General features: G+C 39.7%; 1 protein-coding gene across 1 annotated transcript in view; it reads right to left on the bottom strand.

Moving 5' to 3' along the window:
- Window positions 1-5,561, bottom strand: part of il34 (interleukin 34) — a 30,080-nt gene extending 24,519 nt beyond the window's left edge. Inside the window, exons 1-2 of the mRNA XM_085414700.1 lie at window positions 5,352-5,561; window positions 1,592-1,837 (exon numbers count right to left, since the gene is read on the bottom strand). Of these exons, the coding sequence (XP_085270826.1) occupies window positions 1,592-1,628 (37 nt within the window). The 5' untranslated portion in view covers window positions 1,629-1,837; window positions 5,352-5,561. The remainder of the gene's footprint in view (window positions 1-1,591; window positions 1,838-5,351) is intronic.
- Between the last annotated feature and the right edge of the window lie 13,610 nt (window positions 5,562-19,171).

Genomic DNA, 19,171 nt, shown 5'->3' with positions numbered 1-19,171 from the left:
AGCATTTCACACTTCTGATAATCAGCTGTCTGCTTGATGTTTATTCAGCTGTGTAAAAACTATAACTTTAATCTCAGCCAAACCGATTTACTCAGGAACAAATAAAATACTAAAAAAAGCCAAACAATAATATTAAGTTATCTAAGTGACTTATATTACATGTTTAACCTGAGTAGCGAAAGACGGCGGTGGGTTTGAAAACGATTTGCTGGGACTCCGCTGTTCTCACGGGCTCTAGTGAGCCTTGCCCCCGGCTAGCTATCGAGCTTTTGAAAATATGTGGTGTCTTGATAAACTGAGCAGATATTTGAGGTTTACACAGCTACATTCTCGCCTGAAAATATGTTAAACGTTTATTTTGTGACCCAGAAATAATAATAAGAGTAATATTAAAACTACCTAGCTGCCACCATTGTTGGAAACTGAGCTGGGCTGCTCCATGAATTCTGGGACACAGCTTCTTCTTCTTCTTCGGGGTTTAACGGCAGCTGGCATCCTTGTACATGCAGTGCTGCCATCTTCTGTTTCAGTCCGTTATTACACTCTTAAATCCTACTACTTACTGCGTCTTTTGTGATCTTACAAAGCTTCAAACGACGCGTCGACTATTAAATCAGTCGTCAACGATTTTGATAGTCGACGTAATCGTGACTAGTCGACAAATCGTGGCAGCCCTAGTTTACACTGCATGCATCAGCTCACCTTTACAGCTAGCAAATGATGCTTTACATGTATACCGAGTGTATTTTACAGTCAATCAAAAATATTTGCATCAGGAAATAGAAAAAAATTCTAATACAAATTCCTCAGGCATCCCAATCTAAACATTATCTCATGCATCATGACGTCTGGGCACGAAAGTCTGGAAATGTGCCACGAAAGCATATCAGACTGTTTGGCCACTGGGCAGAGAGCAACCTTACAATCCCCCGGCCAAATCCTGTGACATCATGTCATAAATGCAAATCTATGAGGACATCGGCGATTAAATGCAAACTTGTATTTCAAATGTAGAACTGGTCACTGCCTTGCTAGTGTGCCACTACTTCCTGCACTCACCGAACGATATGTTACAGAAACACACTGTTCTAAGTTTCGTGGTTCTTTTGCAAGACATGCCAACAAACAAACCTTAATCAAGTTCCCACACGTCAGACAACGCACGCACACAACATCGTGCTTTAACACAGTATGAAGGCCTATAATGAAGAAAGGCATCCTTCCTTCTACCTGTAGGTGTCTGCAGGGATTCACTCTGCTAGGAAAAATGCCCAATTCTTCATCTTAGTAATTCTGAGAAACCTACTCTTACTAATATTATTAGACCAAAAGAAGTCATCATCCCACAAAAATCTGACCAATCGTCGTCTATGAAAATAACTGAGTCAGACCTAGAGGGAGTGAAAGAAAACACACAAAAGTAGCAAAGTACAAAAACAATGAGGCCATGGTCATTTTCCCTTCTAGTTTCACTGTGTCTCATACCGTCATCGCATATCTGCACAGAAAGCCCCTCTAGCCGTCTGCAAACTTTGAACAGGAACAACACACAAAAACAAGATTCACACACACACTTGCACATGCCTCTTACCTCCCAACAGGCAGACTGCAGTGGACAGCTGAACCATACTCTTTGGTTTAAGTCCTCTCCTCACTCCACAGGGCTTTGAACTCAACACAGTGAGTATGTAAAAATACACAGACTGGACGGGCCACACACACACTGCAGTAACACTGTGGTCTGAAACTCTTGTGCCTTCAGTGGGACGCACTCCCAGCTTTAGGTCCTCATTGTACTGTTGATCATCCAGATCCTTTAAATGGCTGCTGAAACAATCTGAAACAGGAAACAAAAAGCAGTCGAGCATTAGACATTAAGATTTAAAACCAAAATTACTAAATGTTTTCACATGTTTATCTGTAGTCATAAAAAGGTTTGAACGAACGGCTTTGGTTCCTACATGTAGCTTCAGTTATCTTTATGTTTCATTCATAATGTTACTCTTTTATTCCACAATGTCACATTTTATTTCCTGATTTCCCTTTTTACTTCACACACACCTCGTATAACCAGAAAGCAAGTTCAACAGCTGCTTCTTGGCTTAGCTTGGTGACACCTGACATCTAGTGCAACAAGAAAATTAGCTGCTGCTCTAAACAAACAGTACACATACACATGACCTAATATCTTATATTTACTTAGCCTAGCAAAGGCTGCACATAATATCCAACTAGCTAAACAAGTTTATGATAAAGAGACAGTGCAAACAGCAGTAGCAACAATTGGTTTTAAGGAGCGACGAGGTGAAAATGTTAAAAAGAAATCTCTATAATCAGCCAATTAATCACACTGTAACACTGCACACAAGAGCTCTGAACCTACAAGAAAACTGACACTGAGTAGATCTGTTTTCCCACAAGACAATGATCCCAGACAAGCCAATCAAAGCAGTTCAGTCAGAGGTCCCAACCTCAGTCCAGTATCTTACTTCCAAGAAGAATCATAAAAAAGTGTCTCTGCAGGGAAAGCTTTTTTAGAGCAATGACAGGTTGAACTTTAAAAATAACCAAGAGTGCCCAAAACATTTGCTTTGTTCAAAGCTATATATTAAATACTGGGGTGTGTTCCAGGGCAAATGAAAGATCTGACCAACATAACTGGGAAGTTGTTTCATAGCATCTCATGGCCATCCATTCAAAAGATATTGAGATATTTTAGTCTAGACCAAAGTCCTGGACCTCACCAAGTGACTTTTACTGCCAGTTGTAAAGCTTTCCTAGCATGGCTATTTAGCCAAATGCTTGCACTGGGTTTAGGAGCTTTAAAAGAATCCAACATAATGAAGTCAGAAAGTAGTGTTTTTGTGCTGCGTCACCCCCGATCATCTCACAATGTGAAAGTTAAGCTTCTTGTAGAGATTCCAAAACTCCTGTGCGGCAAGGATGACTAACCCACACGACCAGCTGCTCTGTGTTTGTGGTACTTAGTCAAGTTGTTGAAAATGGAACCAAATGTAATGTCTGGGTAGATATTGCTTAACATGGTGATTCTCAAATGTTTGTCAAAGTTGTGTATATATATATAAAGTTATGACTGTGTTTTTACATTTCTATTTGAGTCCTTTGCATAAACTAATTTACAAACACACAGGCAAAATCTATGAGTTCAAAAAAAGAAATTAATTAATTAAACTGTCAAAGCAAAGCCTGCTCATGTGCTCAACGGGCCTCAGCCAAAATGTATCAAGTGGCAGGAAAACCTGGCTAACACCATCAATTTGCCAACAGGCAAGCAGAAATGGCCCTTAAACATCATACATCCATTTTGAGAGAGATTTCCAGAGAACACAGTGTCTCAACAAGAGCTCTAAACCCGTTTGTTCTGATAAAATGATGGAGGGAAATTATATGATAAGTGGAGTTTGTTTCAAAGCAGATAAAAGCTCACACTATACCAGATACTCTCTTGCAAAAACCAAATTACAGCCATCATTCTAGGTCCAAATGCTCATTATAAGGCTTTCTGTGACAATAATGAAGATTTTTTTTCAATTTTCTTCAAACAGACGAGTGTGCTGCATAATTTTTGTTTGCCCTTTGGTGTGCTTTAAAGTAATAATTTTCAGAAACATTCAGTTTCTTATACAACCTAACACAATGTCAACCAAACTCAAGCTAAAGTTTACACACACTCACACATTTACAAAAAATACACTTTCGATTTCTTACAGTACTTTGTACACACATCTGCTTCATACTGCACTTGGACAGAGGTGAACTTCATTTCAGACCACTCACAAAGCGGCACCAGCACCTATGCTGTTATTAAAACCTCAGAAATACTCAGAAAATGAGCACAAACTGCAAACAGCCATCATCAATGAAGACCAATCTTCTCATTAGCTGTTCCAATGAAAGACAAGGTTTTTCAAGAACTCCTGCTGCAATAGCAAATGTGCATGTCTGATATATTATATTAAATTCAGTATATAAATAACAGGGCTGGTGCCAGATGCCAGTTTGACACACCGGTTGAGCAAGTGCCGTTTTTGCCTTACAGCTCCAATGTAGTGACTCAGATTTAAGTCCCACCTGCCTCCCATTGCTGCTTTGCTTTCGTTGACAGGAAAAAAATATATATCAGAAAATTAGAAACATTTCAGGCCAAGTTTGGTAAGCCTCTATCCAATATCTTTTTCTGTGGCTAAACACACAGCTTCTAATTTGTAAAATCACTAACATTTTCTCAGTATACTTTAGCGTGTCTATTTGACACCAGAGAAAGGCATTAAAACGGGTACTTATGCGGGACTTATACATAGTTTGAGTGTCTTTTTCTAATCCTCTCTCACCTTCCTCCTCATCCTTATCTTTCGCAGCCTGATGATAAAACTTTTGTTATATCCATTGCAGCATTCCTCAGTCTCACATCACACCTCAGTGACTTCACTGTTGGTAAAATATGTCACCAGCATTTAGAGGATTGTGACATTGAGCCCATCCGTTGCTTCAAATATCAACAAATGACTTCAACCAACCGCTGGAAAAATAGTCAGTGCGTGGCACAAAAGATAAGTCACCTTTTACTCACACACCTCTCCTGTTTGTTGCAGTGTTGAAATGTATCTGATGCAGATGTTTGTGCAGTTTAGCTGCAGGCTACTTGTGCTTTGAGGGCCCAAGCTCCCCTCTGAGATCGATAAGGCTCCTCTATCCTTCACAATCTAGGCTGTGGCAACTGCTGCAAGGTTTTGAGATGTCGCCACTGATTGTATAACTCAGGCTTGCAAAACTGTCAATACGCCCATACTGTCACACTTGCATGTAAGATTTTCTTTAAAAAAAAAAAAAAGACTAAGAACAGAAGAGAAAGAAAAAAAAAGAAGCAGCTCTTAGCATTAAATACCCTCCGCACCTAACGAAACCGAAAGTAATGCCGGACCGCTCAAGGCACAGCTGCACACACGAGCACATGCAGGAACACCCACAGAGAGACAGAGACAGGGAGAGACAGTAAAACAATCACACCTTTATGTCCAAAAATGAAATCTCAAGAGATTAAAATCTGCCTCCAAGACCACGCAAATGGCACTTTTCTCTCTGTGAGTGCGCTCGTTGGCATGACCATTAATAGCCCTTAAAACCCTACAACAGCCACACACCTAAGTATTTAACTCTAAATGCAAATCAAAACCAATTTTACATTTTAATCTTAAAATAAAGTTTCAGTCCTCAGAGATGAAAATCTGCCAGAAAGTCAGCGTTTTCACTTTTCACAAATGACCTCACTCCCAGACTATCAATTTGGTCCTCACCACGTAGGCTACAATATTACGCAGGTACACACATACCTCCAAAGTCCCTTTGCCTCGCACTCCCAGGGTGAGAAATCCTTTTCAAATGCGACGGTTGTAGTGAGCCTTTGTTAAATGCGAAGAAAAGCTGAACGATAGAAATCCGGTCTTAATCTTGTCAGTGAAGGAAGTCCACTACTGGATTTGTCCATCCACGGAGTCCTGGTGCGCTGTCTCAGTGTGCCGCCAAGTGCGCCACAGGCTGCCGCTCCTTCGGTCAATTCCAGTCACCACATAAATAGCTGCCAAACCTTCAAAATAAAAGCACGCCATCCGGCATAGACCCTCCCCTTGAAACGAAAAAGAGTCTATACGGACATTTTAATCATTTCAGTGGCTATAAAACTGACAACTGAGCGAAAAAAATACTGAGCAAAATATGACTCATATTTGTTTATGACAAGACTGAAGGTTTGCCACCTCATCCAAGAAACACAGACTATTCTCCTTATTGAAACTGATATAGCATCACTGTATTAGAAGGTTTATTTATGTAACAATTACCTTACTTGTATTTTAACAATTTTGACACCCCATCATTAACTTTAATCTTCATACCTCCAGTAACTGATTCATTTAATAAAATTAATAATACAATTAATATTTATTAAATATGAATTTTACTATCAGATTTTACACAGTTTTGTTTCCACACAGCCTGATCCATTCTGCTGCTAAACCTGTGAATTGATGTTACACTGGAGAGAGATTGATATATCGTTAGCTATTTGCACATATAATGCTATCGGCATTCATAACAGCCAACTAATGAACATTTAAAAGAAAGACGAGAGAAACACCCTTCAACAGCGATATGAGTGTTGATTTTTGCATAACTTGTCCACCAGAGGGCACTTTATGAGTTCCATGTTGGCAATATTTGCTGGGAACAAACCAGCTGATCCAAACAGGTTACATGAGTAATGACGACTTCAACTCAGTTTTATTTAAATAGCATCAAATCCCAACAACAGCTGCCTAAAGGTGCTTTGTATTGAAAGCTAAAGACCCTACAATAACATACCCTAAAATTGATTTGAGACAAAAACTGCATTCTTATATTAACTTAAAAATGTTCATAAAGAACTACACATAAAAAGCATGTTTTGTATGTCTGGAAGAAAAATAAAGCAATAAATCGGCTGACATATCAGATTTTTATATCACCAAGTATTGGTATAGGTTTAAAATTGTGTATTTTTAATGAAAGCCAACTTCCTTTTAAATGAGTCCTTTAATTCTTCCTTAGCAACATAGAGGGACACTAAGTGAGAAACATAGTTTGGAAGTTTCAGCCGGAATTGCCGGTGGCTTTCCCACTCTGGCTTGACACATGAAAAGAGAAAACAGATGATACCTGGACTCGTGCTAATTTTCCACTGGTCTGCAGTGAATATGTTTTCATTCACCTTCTTCACTGCTCTTACAGCTCCGTTCACAAACTGTTCCTCAGCTTTTCCAAGGTTGTCTGGTGCACTCACCTTTGTGAACTAAAGTCCTGCTGGGAAGACAAACACTGAAATGCAATCAGAGGTGAACCAGACTGGTTATGTGGCACAATAAATAATGTCTGCTCAGGTTTTTAAAGACCAACTTGTATTAGAAGACTGGAGATCTCAAAGACTTCTTTGACTTTAAGATTCAAATTACCCATATTTATCTCTATTCTTTTTTGAGGGAACATTAATTAATAAACAGTCTGCTATTCATAACTGCTTATCTTGAGACTCTGTGGAGGGTAAAGCGGCTGCCTGAGCTTGCACGATGTGGTATATTTCACTTTAGATGGGAGCCAAATCATACCAAAACACTCAGGACCAAATCCTCACCACAACCACATGTCTCTCTCCAGAATGGCTGCTGAGCTCAGATGGGAAAAGCCCACGGGAGTGCAGGACATAGCCACGGACATTGTTTTTGAGGTAATATTTCCATTAGGTCATATGAGATCACATTTGCCAGAGTTTTCTAACCATTACCAAACCAAGATTAGGCACTCATCAAAAAATGGAAATGGTCAAGAAAAAGAACCGACCAATAAGTCATAATTTAGAAAATTTAAAAGACTTGCTGTTTGGTTCACAGAGTTTGACTCAACAAAATGATTTCTCACACCATAGCAAACATTCAGAAAGTACCGTAAATTCATTTATTTTCATTTACAGTATAGACTGTAAGCATCTCTTATAACCAGTGTCTCACAGTAAGTTGTGATTTCTTCTGTTCTGTATGAAATAATGAGAGTGCAATGTTAATCCCTGCAATTACTGTCATCAAAACATTCATAGTTTACATCAGAAAATACATAGAGAGTGCATTGTGCAGCATTTTGGCCGCCAGCAAACTATAACACCCTGGGAGCACTTGTCATTCTGATGGCACTGTTTCAATCGTTACCTTAAATATTTACTTTTGAGAGATAAATCCAGAGCAAGTTATGATCAATACATTTTGCAGCGCTGTTTAAATGAGTTATGTTCAGGACTAGCACCTCTGTTTTGGAAATGCTACAGACAAGTCAGGAAACAGACTACACAGAGAGAGAACAGAAATACATGTTTGGTAATTGATAAGGTGCATTCAAAAATGATAAATTAGGAGAAAGTGTTGGTCAAAGATTAAACAAATGTAAGGCAGAAAGAGTAGAAAATGTAAAAATCACCTTTTTATCACTAGCAATCCGAGCATTTATGTTCAGGAAAAGTCAGGACAGTGGCCAGATTTATTAATTTCCCACATGCACTTCCAATATGTTCCTGCTAAATTATGGTAAGTTTCTTATTTATTTATGTTCAGGCACACATTTAATGTAATGTTGTGACTTAGATGTTGTTTCATCGACACACAAAAGTGGATAAATACCTAATGAGGTGCTTATTATTTGTTGTACGACTTCATTAGACTGTAACAACAGCACATTAAAATATTAATTCTTTATGACTCTTCACTGCTGAATTTTAAATCTTTGCTAAAAGGCTCCGTGTTCCAGAATAAATACCAGAAACATGATGTGTCTGACTTTAGTGAAAGTGCCGAAGCTATTCAAGGTCAAATATTAAACGATACACCTAGCCAATGCCCTCAAGACAAGATGAGTCACATGATTTGCATTCTCATGATTTGAGCATTCAGATGATGCCATCAGGCCCAGTGAATGAGGAGATTACCTTGACATAAATGAAAGTGGTACTGAGAGTACAATTTGATGATGAAGTCTTATTCATTCGATGCTAGCACAGCACTTATTGTTGGAGCTTTTTTTTTTTACTTAAAAATGTGCTGCGTAACAGCTTTCTGTTAAATAAAGCATCAAATGCAACATCAAAAAACAAAACAAAAAAAAACCAGAAAATAAAAACATCAAAAAGTACAACCATAGAAATGCTTCCCCTTTGCCAAAAACAGTGACTCAGCTTTGGTAGAAGTGCTTGGTTGCCACCAGTAAAGAAGTCTGTGGTTGTACTCGGAATTGTTATTGTGTAGAGTTCTGCATTTCTATTGTTCACTGTTGCCTAAATGCCAACTCAACTGAAGATTGGTTAACAATAATTTTAAGGTCTGCAAATGTAAAATACAATGTAATATGAAATATTCCCCACTTGTAGCGTGAGACTTTAAACCATGCCAATAAAACAGACTGGGGAGTCTACAGGTATGGACACAATGCAGAGAAGTCTCTCCATCTCTCACTTCTTCCTCCTCTCTCCTCCACATCTCAGTGATACCGAGAAAGGCTGAGAAGTCCAACTCATAACACTTTGGTCAAGAGGTCATTTGTTTATTCTGGGCCAGTGAAAAGCGTAACCAGCAGCATTTTCATTCCTCGCATTGGAGTGAGGACAGAGGATAACCAGTGGTGTTTTGTTTTTACTGGATTTTAACTCATAGAGAAGAAATGTCTCCGTGCACAACGTAAGCCATGCACAACATTTTTAATCACCATTTATGGAAAATGGATTTGTGTCAAATTTCAGAAATCCAGAGTTTTATGTTTGGCTGATTATCTTTTCCCATTCCGGTTTTATGTTTTGCACAAACGCTGCATATTTATGACTCGTAAATGCCATAAACTTAGATAAGCAGTTCCTGCACAAGCTACAAGCTCCAAGAATGCATTTTCAAAAATAACAATTTCTTTAAAAATCATTGGTGGTGAAGTACAGAACAACACAAACATATTTAAATTCATGTAAGTTTCCACTTCGCGTTAGTATCCCACAAGAAAAATGATGGACTTTCATTATTAATAATGCAACTGAATTCTGTCTTTTGTTGCGCTTCTGTTGTTTGTTAAATTTCAAACATCTGGTGTGTAGTAGAGACCTAGCATTAAAAATGTGCATACGGCAATCTGAGTTACAAAGCTGATGTCACCTGAGTAATTCACAGGTAAAAAGGCTAAATTATAAAATTCTCTCAAAGTAATCAGCTACTTGCAGACACCAAATGCCTTCTAAAGACGGCTAAGTGTTGGCAGTAGGACTATGAAGCAATAAGCTGAAATGTTAATTCATCCTCTTTACATCTGGTTAGTCTCTCATATAATCATGCAGCAATATAATGCACAGAATCCACATATCCATTGCTATTAGTTAATATCATTCAGACTTTAAGTGGGCATTAAGATTAATTTAATGCAAAAGTGTAGTAAAAGGGCATAAATAAAACAGGCCTGATGTGTTTGTCTAAACTTTTAGCTAAGGAATATTGCTTGCATTCTTTAGCGTGATGTATAGATAGAGGAATGACACACAGTTATGACACTTAGCGGAGTTGAAAGTTATAGGTCTGGTCGCAGATTTGTTGCCAAGGTGGTACACTTGGTTACATGTTGGTGATAACTACTGGGCTCTTCTACGTTGGATTTAAAATGATCAAATGGTCATAATGTATGCAGTTCATTTCTCATTTGACATTTCATGCTTCAGAAATTGACACTGAAGGGTTTGAAGCTAACCACATAAACCAAAGAGTGAAACTAAAAATATACAAAGGAACAGCAATGGTTCCAAAGTGCAGTGTCAGTTTTATTGAACTGAGATAAAATCAAATATACATTTTAAAACAGTTGAACTACGTACTGATCTCAGATTCTCTGTTGGTGAGAGTTTCAGGTGTCATATGCTACATTTGCTATTAATGGACAATATTAGAATGTGCCCAGAAATGTTTTAAAAATTCCCACTTAAGTTTAAATAAATAAAGAATGAAAGCACCAACAGTAAAAATGAAAAGTAATGGGATATTAAATTGTGAGGGAAACAACTGGAACACACTTTTTGGTTTTAAAGTTTTACCTGCAATGTTGTGCAAAGAGGAAAAAGTTTTGTTTTTTTAATAATAATATTAGTAATTTTGATCATGTGATTCAGATACAGTTTTAATAAAGCTGCAGTTAACAGTAGGTTAATCATATTCTGAGGGCTTCAAGTATAAAATCGACCCTTTGTAAAGCACATGTTTGTATATTTTGTTGTTCACACAGCAAAGGCTCACTCTGTAGCTGTAGCTCAGGCGGTAGAGCAGGTCATCTTCTGATCGGAAGGTTGGTGGTTCGATTCCTGGCTTCCCCTAGTCTGCATGCCAAATATCCTTGGGCAAGATATTAACCCCAAATTGCTCTCCGGTGCATCCATCGGAGTATGAATGTGTGTGAATGTTACTTAGAAAGCACTTAGAGCAATGTGCTTGTGCGAATGGGTGTGAATGGGTGAATGCACAAGCGCTTTGAGTGCTCAGAAGAGTAGAAAAGCGCTATATAAGAACCACTCCATTTACTCTCAGTCAAGAGTTTTAAGGCAGATCATTATATCCTGTGGCTGTAACTGATCTTCTGCGCTGCATCACTCTCCATATTAAAAGCCGCACTTCACTGACAATGTGGTTTTCCTGCAGTTAAAGTTTCCATAGCTTTTCTCCTTATTCAGAGGAATCAAAGACATGTTTTACATTCAGCCTGCCAAAATACGCAGACAAGGCTAGAAGTCTGCCAGTGTGTTATTCTGTAATGTTCCTCCTTGCTGTTATGTCGTATTCACTGTTGAAGTGAAGCAAAGGCACAGTGAAACAGGATTGAGATGAGAAACGGCCTAAAAGAGCCAGCACTGAACAGAACTGGGGCTATTTGGAAAGGTGACGTCTTCCAGCTGGGAGGAGCTGGTAGAAATTACTGGAGTAAAAACACACCGACCTCACTCTGCAACTGGACTGAGGACTGAAACCTTAAAGTACAAGATAATGTACTTTCATAGTTGATCCATATTTATTGTGAGCAAAAAACTCAAATAATTTAAGCACCCACTCACATCACATGTGATGACAGTACTAAGGAGACTTGTCTGGGCCCAACTGAGATTGCAGGTGAAAACATCTCTCAGCTCTCTGAAGTTTCCACATCAGCCAGTTCTGGCTGATGGTCTGGGAGAAATCTTCTGCATGTGAATAAGACTGAAGAAATTGTGATCAGGGGATGAACAGGCTCTATTTTGAAGGACGTTGTGATCCTTTTCCATCAGCCAGTTGAGACAGGCACAGTGTCCTTTGCTCTGGTCTGCTGGTGGGGCAGTATCAGAACTGGTGACCAACAGACTGAATAAACTGATTAGGAAGGCTGTCTCTGTGATTTGGTGCAAACTGTGGTAAAGAAGAGGGAACTGATCCAACTGTTATGCATCGTGAATAATCCTGACCACATTTTGCATCACTTGCTGGACAGGAAGAGATTCCAACAAACTGATTCAGCTACGCTACCACAAAGAGAGATGCAGGGAATCTTTCATACCACATGCAATTACCCTCTATATTACAACACATCTGATCTTTCACATTAGCACTTTACCCTACATTCTTAACACACTGAAGTAACTACTACACTTGACATTGTTATAACAAGCCATTTAAATTTTAAATTGTACTCTATTAACCATTTAAAGTCAGTTTTTTACTTGTTGACTTTAAAAATATTTTATTTTCTGCATGCAATTATTTTATTTTATTAAGATACATAAAACACAGCTTCTTTAAGCTATAGGCAACATGCTTTTATGTTTATCTGAATTTTTAAATACTGTACTGAAGGAATTTCCCAAAGGTGCAACAAATAAATAAATCGTTCCAGTTTTTGTTTTTAATCCTGTCCAGCAGGACTGTCATCACTCTAGCAGTTTTCTGTTTGGAGGAATAAGACTTGTTAGTCCCCCACTGTTTCCCCTATTTAATTTTCAGTGTATAGTGCTACTGATGAATTTGGATTTTTTATTTACTATGAACAAAACCATGACAACAATTAAGATGACTACAACAGCACTCTTTTAATAGAAAATGAATCACTGTTTTTCCTTTCTTTACTTTTTTCCCCTGATGTATCCAGTTGTCCTCATTAAATAAATTACATCCATGTTCGCCACGACCGCACAGTAACATAAGCATGATTCATTGATTAACTGTAATTTCATGTGTTTTCAAACAAGGCAGCGAATCCCAGAAAGAGCTGATTGACCACATCACCCTACAAAACTTCCAGAGAAAGAGGGTTTAATTTTTCCTTCAGTGTGGCAGAGCTTCAGGACAGTGATGACAGATGTGACTAAAGGACAGCAGAGGTGAAACGATGGCTGGAAACCAACAGTAAAGTTCATGCTGCTTCCGTCACTCCAGCCATATGTGTATCAGTCATATTTCCTCCTCTTGTGTGGTCAACTTTCAGTCAGGCTTTGGTTTCAGCTGGAATCTTCTTTGTTGATTTTTTTTCTTGCTTGCCAAGGAGAGTGAGCCTGCAAAGTCATTTAAGTGTGATTTTATCACTTGAATCGATTTTTAAAAAATCATGCCTCCAAGGCACGAGACATGTTTTGCCCTAGAAATAATATAATGAGACGATGATCCGTGGCACGATGAAAGGATGTTATTTAGTATATGCAAGAATTGTAGGAACAAGATTGCCCGTCTAATATAGTTTGTCTGACAAAATTGGCAACCAAGCATCATAATTTAGCTCGCTGCCTGTAAATTGCATTTTCTCTGACCCCAGGGCCCAGGTTGCTTGAATCTTCATGTGATCCAGATTAGGGCTGTTTGTTGATTCATTTGATAGTACTTTGTATACTGCCTACAAATTATATGCGTTCTGGTCGGCTCTGTACCTCACTATTTACATCCCAAGCTAATCTAGGAAGTAGAGTGTCCTTTATTTAGAAAGGTGGAATGTAAGGGTCTGGAGGTTGTATTGTCCTGGCACTGACCTGCAGTGAATGTTTATTTCATCCACCATGACCGCAGTCTTTCCCTAACCACAGCTAGATTGTAGCTGCTATGCGCACACATTGCAAAAAATAAAGAATTTCAAAAGTGTTGGCACCGGAGTTTTAAACAAGACAAGAGAGTCTACAGCTAGGCTGTACTTACGCTAAGTGCCACTTTCTTTATGCTAACATGCTCACAATGAGAGCGCTAACATAATGGTTTTAACAGTTGTGTTTTTCGCCATGTTCACCTTCTTATTTTAGCACGTTAGCATGCTATCATGAGCTAATTGCAAAGTGGAGCTGAGACTGATGGACTGTCATTACTTTTTGCAGGTATCAGGTGAGACATCAAAATATTGTCATGGTTGTGGCAATAGATGAAAAGTGTCAGATGATTCAAATCAAATCATGTCATTACACAACAATCCCTCCAAGAGTGGTTGAGTCTTTTCACTCAAAACTGCAAATTTCAACCTCATGGTGGTGCAAGACGAGAAGTCAAAGGATAAAGAGAGTCACAGAGATGCAGCTTCTAGAAGTTTCACAGAGATTTTGACATACTTAATAGGATATCTATATAGTGGAAGCATCTTCATAGCAAGGAAAGTTGATTCCGTGCTTCCTTTATTACCTATTTTAGTAGAGGACACATTGGACCGTCCTATATGAAAGGAATGGAGTCAATAAAGTCCTAAAACTCATACTGATGTACAAATTCAAGGTCAAAAGGGGACTAGAACCTATCCCAGCTGTCATAGGGCAAGAGGCAGGGTACACCTTGGGCAGGTCTCCAATCTGTCAGTCGGTCACTGAGCTGACGTATATAGACCGACAACCATTCACACCTACCAAGCTGATTTAGAATCACCAATAACCTAACTCCATGCTTTTTGGACTGTCGGAGGAAGCCACAGGGACAACATGCAAGGCCCCAGACTGGATTCAAACCCAGGAAATTCTTGCTATAAGTCAACAGTGCTAACCACCCCTGGCCAAGGACATGCAATGAAGAATATACTATTACTACTAATACTACTATTTTCCCCACACTAACTCACTTTCACATTGACTAGGACAGGTTTGGTGTGTGTGTGTGTGTGTGTGTGTGTGTGTGTGTGTGTGTGTGTGTGTGTGTGTGTGTGTGTGTGTGTGCATGGACTGAAGACTTTTATATCTGTTGTGTTTGGGTGTTAACTGGGGACGTGTGTGTTGAGTGTGACTCTTCTCTGGTCTTGTGCCAGTAAACACTGCTGTCTCTTATTCTCTTATAAACAGCTCAGACTTAAGTTAATACTTGAATTTGTGTTTATTTTTCCTGTTCCTGTTTCCAGGCCAGTGTCAGCTAAAAAAGGCTGGTTGAAGGCAGGGTTTGGCCTTCTGAGGCTGAAATGATTCCCAGCCATGCAAGATCATCAGTCAAAAAAAGAAATTTACCAATTTTTACCAGACAACCAGCCTGCAGTACAGCTATGCATAGCACTATGACAGCTTTTATTCTTGAGGAACTGGACTGTGGACTTTTTTGATTCGATCTGTTGTATTTATGCAAAATACATTTTCTTTTAAAATTATGTTTAATGTATTTTACCTGTAACTGAGCCTGCTCAGTCAGACCTAGAATCTGTGTGTGAATCTGAATAATGACGCTAGAAAGAATGGTGAGAAAAAAGTGAGGCGATTAAGCTTCATTCAAAGATGCATGTTTATACGAATTTTAAAGCTTCTGAGATATTTCTGGACCAAAGATTTCTGCAGGGCTAGCAGCCCTAAAAAACTTCTTATAGAGTCATTTAACACAATCCAGAGTCATCCAAAATCAAGAGTAAGACAATGTGCTTCCATGTTGTGTTTATGCAAAAATCCCTTTTGGGATCATAGTGTTGTATAGGTGTCATGTCGTGTTTGTGCTCTCAGATGTGCAGCAAACACAGCTCCATGTTGATAGCCTTGTTCGTGGTTACCTGCTGTGTTTTTTTTCTTCGGGTGGAGATTAAAGAGTCAGTCACAGTTCAGTGATTCACACCATTCATTTTCCATTCATGAGCAGCCAACTCAGACAGTTACTGACATGTTTGGCTCAACTGTTTCTAGTTTAGTGAATGCTGTTTTTGAGTCAACCTGGATGTGGGTCCACAAATTCTTGGAAGGATTCCTTGCTCCTGCAAGATGTACTTTTTTTTATTTTTTAAGTATGCAGTGTACTACATACATATCTGACACAAGGAAAATTGGGAGAAATCATTGTGATGTTCTCCAGGTATCATGCATCCAGAATCCAGCGTCATCTGTGTTGCGGGGGAAAGTTTTGGCTAAAGTATGCAGTTCTGTTGTGTATGTTCTGTATGTTGGGTTTCTTATTATGTTTACAGGTCTAGATTAGATTAGATTAGATTAGATTAGATAGAACTTTATTAATCCCTCGGGTGGGTTCCTCTGGGAAATTACAGAATATTATATATATATAAAAAAAAAAAAAACACCCAGCACGCCCCTGCGGGCGGTTTATCCTTCAAGCTCGGGTCCTCTACCAGAGGCCTGGGAGCTTGAGGGTCCTGCGCAGTATCTTAGCTGTTCCCAGGACTGCGCTCTTCTGGACAGAGATCTCCGATGTTATTCCCGGGATCTGCTGGAGCCACTCGCCTAGCTTGGGAGTCACCGCACCTAGTGCTCCGATTACCACGGGGACCACCGTTACCTTCACCCTCCACATCCTCTCGAGCTCTTCTCTGAGCCCTTGGTATTTCTCCAGCTTCTCGTGTTCCTTCTTCCTGATATTGCTGTCATTCGGAACCGCTACATCGATCACTACGGCCATCTTCTTCTGTTTGTCTACCACCACTATGTCCGGTTGGTTAGCCACCACCATTTTGTCCGTCTGTATCTGGAAGTCCCACAGGATCTTAGCTCGGTCATTCTCCACCACCCTTGGGGGCATCTCCCATTTTGACCTCGGGACTTCCAGGTTATACTCGGCACAGATGTTCCTGTACACTATGCCGGCCACTTGGTTATGGCGTTCCATGTATGCCTTGCCTGCTAGCATCTTGCACCCTGCTGTTATGTGCTGGATTGTCTCTGGGGCATCTTTACACAGCCTGCACCTGGGGTCTTGCCTGGTGTGATAGACCCCAGCCTCTATGGATCTTGTGCTCAGAGCTTGTTCTTGTGCTGCCATGATTAGTGCCTCTGTGCTGTCTTTCAGTCCAGCTTTGTCCAGCCACTGGTAGGATTTCTGGATATCAGCCACCTCCTCTATCTGCCGGTGGTACATACTGTGCAGGGGCCTGTCCTTCCATGATGGTTCCTCGTCTCCCTCCTCTTTCTTGGGTTTCTGCTGCCTGAGGTATTCACTGAGCACTCGGTCAGTTGGGGCCATCTTCCTAATGTATTCTTGGATGTTCGTTGTCTCATCCTGGACTGTGGTGCTGACACTCACCAGTCCCCGGCCCCCTTCCTTCCGCTTAGCGTACAGCCTCAGGGTGCTGGATTTGGGGTGAAACCCTCCATGCATGGTAAGGAGCTTTCTTGTCTTTATGTCAGTGGCTTCTATCTCCTCCTTTGGCCAGCCTATTACCCCAGCAGGGTACCTGATCACGGGCAGGGCGTACGTGTTGATGGCCCGGATCTTGTTCTTACCATTCAGCTGACTCCTCAGGACTTGCCTGACCCTCTGCAGGTACTTGGTGGTTGCAGCTTTTCTAGCGGCCTCTTCATGGTTCCCATTCGCCTGTGGGATCCCCAAGTACTTGTAACTGTCCTCTATGTCTGCAATGTTGCCTTCTGGTAGTTCAATCCCCTCAGTTCTGACTACCTTCCCTCTCTTTGTTACCATCCGACTACACTTCTCCAGTCCGAACGACATTCCAATGTCATTGCTGTATAGCCTGGTAGTGTGGATCAGTGAATCGATGTCTCGTTCACTCTTGGCATACAGCTTGATGTCATCCATGTACAGGAGGTGGCTGACAACTGCTCCGTTCTGTAGTCGGTATCCGTAGCCAGTCTTGTTAATGATCTCACTGAGGGGGTTCAGGCCTATGCAGAACAGCAGTGGGGACAGAGCATATATATATATATATATATATATATATATATATATATATATATATATATATATATATATATATATATATAATACACACACACACACACATATATATATATAAATACAGAGACAATATAAATAAAATATACGAAGGGGATAAATAGAATAAATAGGAATAAAAGTAAAAATACAAGTGAATTGCACATTTCAAGTATTGAGTCTATTGCACTGTTGACTATTTACAAAAGTATTGCACAAAAGGTATTGCACAGTGAGGTGAAGAGGCACTACAGCTTAGTTGTTCCCCCCTCCTTTGTCCTCCTGTTTCCCCTCCCTCTCCCCTCCAGGGAGGAGTTAAACAGTTTGATGGCGTGTGGGACAAAGGAGTTTTTAAGTCTGTTAGTTCTTGTCTTTGGGAGAAGCAACCTGTCACTGAACAGACTCTTCTGGTTGTTAATGGCCGTGTGCAGAGGATGTCTGGCATGTCTACAGCAAAGAGTTAAATTCATTTTTTCAGTTGTCAACTAATTAAAAACACATAAGTATGATAAATCAATGAGAAAATCCAGGCCTGCAGAAAAGTAGATTTTTAACTGCCAAAAGAAACCATTATGTTCTTACTTACGGCAAAGAGACATGATAAATGCTTGTTTTCATTTGTTCGTCAATTCCCGTCATTCCCTAGGAGCAACTGAAACAGATTAAATCATCCCTGAACTATTTTAAGAGAAAAACACAGAAAGCAGCAGGATTCTGAAGCATGAAGTGCTATTCTGATTACTGAATGAATCAAACTGTGAGGTAGCGTAGTGAGACGGTGTAGTGAGATAAATACTTCCTCTGGAGAGCCACTGTTTTGAATCCCTTCAGCAGCTGGAGTAGATCTGATCTTCCCTGGGCTGTAATGATGACTGCAAGAAAACAAAAAGAATGTACACCACATAAAAGCAGCTCCCAAACACAGGCCAGAGACTTCTAGGCTTTGTTGTCACCCTGCTTTCAAATTGTATCAGTGACATTTTTCCATCTTTGTCAGTGTAAGACTACTTAAGCTGTTTCTACTTATTCTTAATTCCAGTGACCTGATTTTTGTCTCATTATTTTTTAAATCAAAAGCTTGATCTCAGTTGTTTCCACTTAAAATGTCCCAAACGTGCATGCAACTGCAGAACGTGCTGTTCTCGTTCACATGTCCTAGAAAGGGACAAAATCATTGCATTTGTTTAAGGCCAAGAAAACATCTCAAGCCCCAGCAAGATTGATTTTTAGACTATGGTTTTGAAAAAAGTTGCACCCACATTGCAGATCCCTGCAGATCAGCAAATACTAGTGGTCAACCTTTCATTCTTTTAACCAAAAGAAAAGAATAAAATTTCATGCCTGTTGTTATAAGGTGATGTTTTAAACCACTAATTACTGCTGAAAATAATAATAAGAGAATTTGTTTTTTGGGGGGGATGTAACCTTTTTCTGCAAGACGGAAGTTAAAAATAGATTTTATTATTTGACCCCTGCAGTCTGCACATGTT

Source organism: Rhamphochromis longiceps, linkage group LG7 (assembly GCF_057381845.1).
Source record: "Rhamphochromis longiceps isolate RC_006_pf linkage group LG7, R_longiceps_female_GT1.1, whole genome shotgun sequence".
NCBI classification, from domain to species: domain Eukaryota; kingdom Metazoa; phylum Chordata; class Actinopteri; order Cichliformes; family Cichlidae; genus Rhamphochromis; species Rhamphochromis longiceps.
Note: the sequence above shows the minus strand (reverse complement) of the source record. Positions and strands in the feature narration are given on the sequence as shown.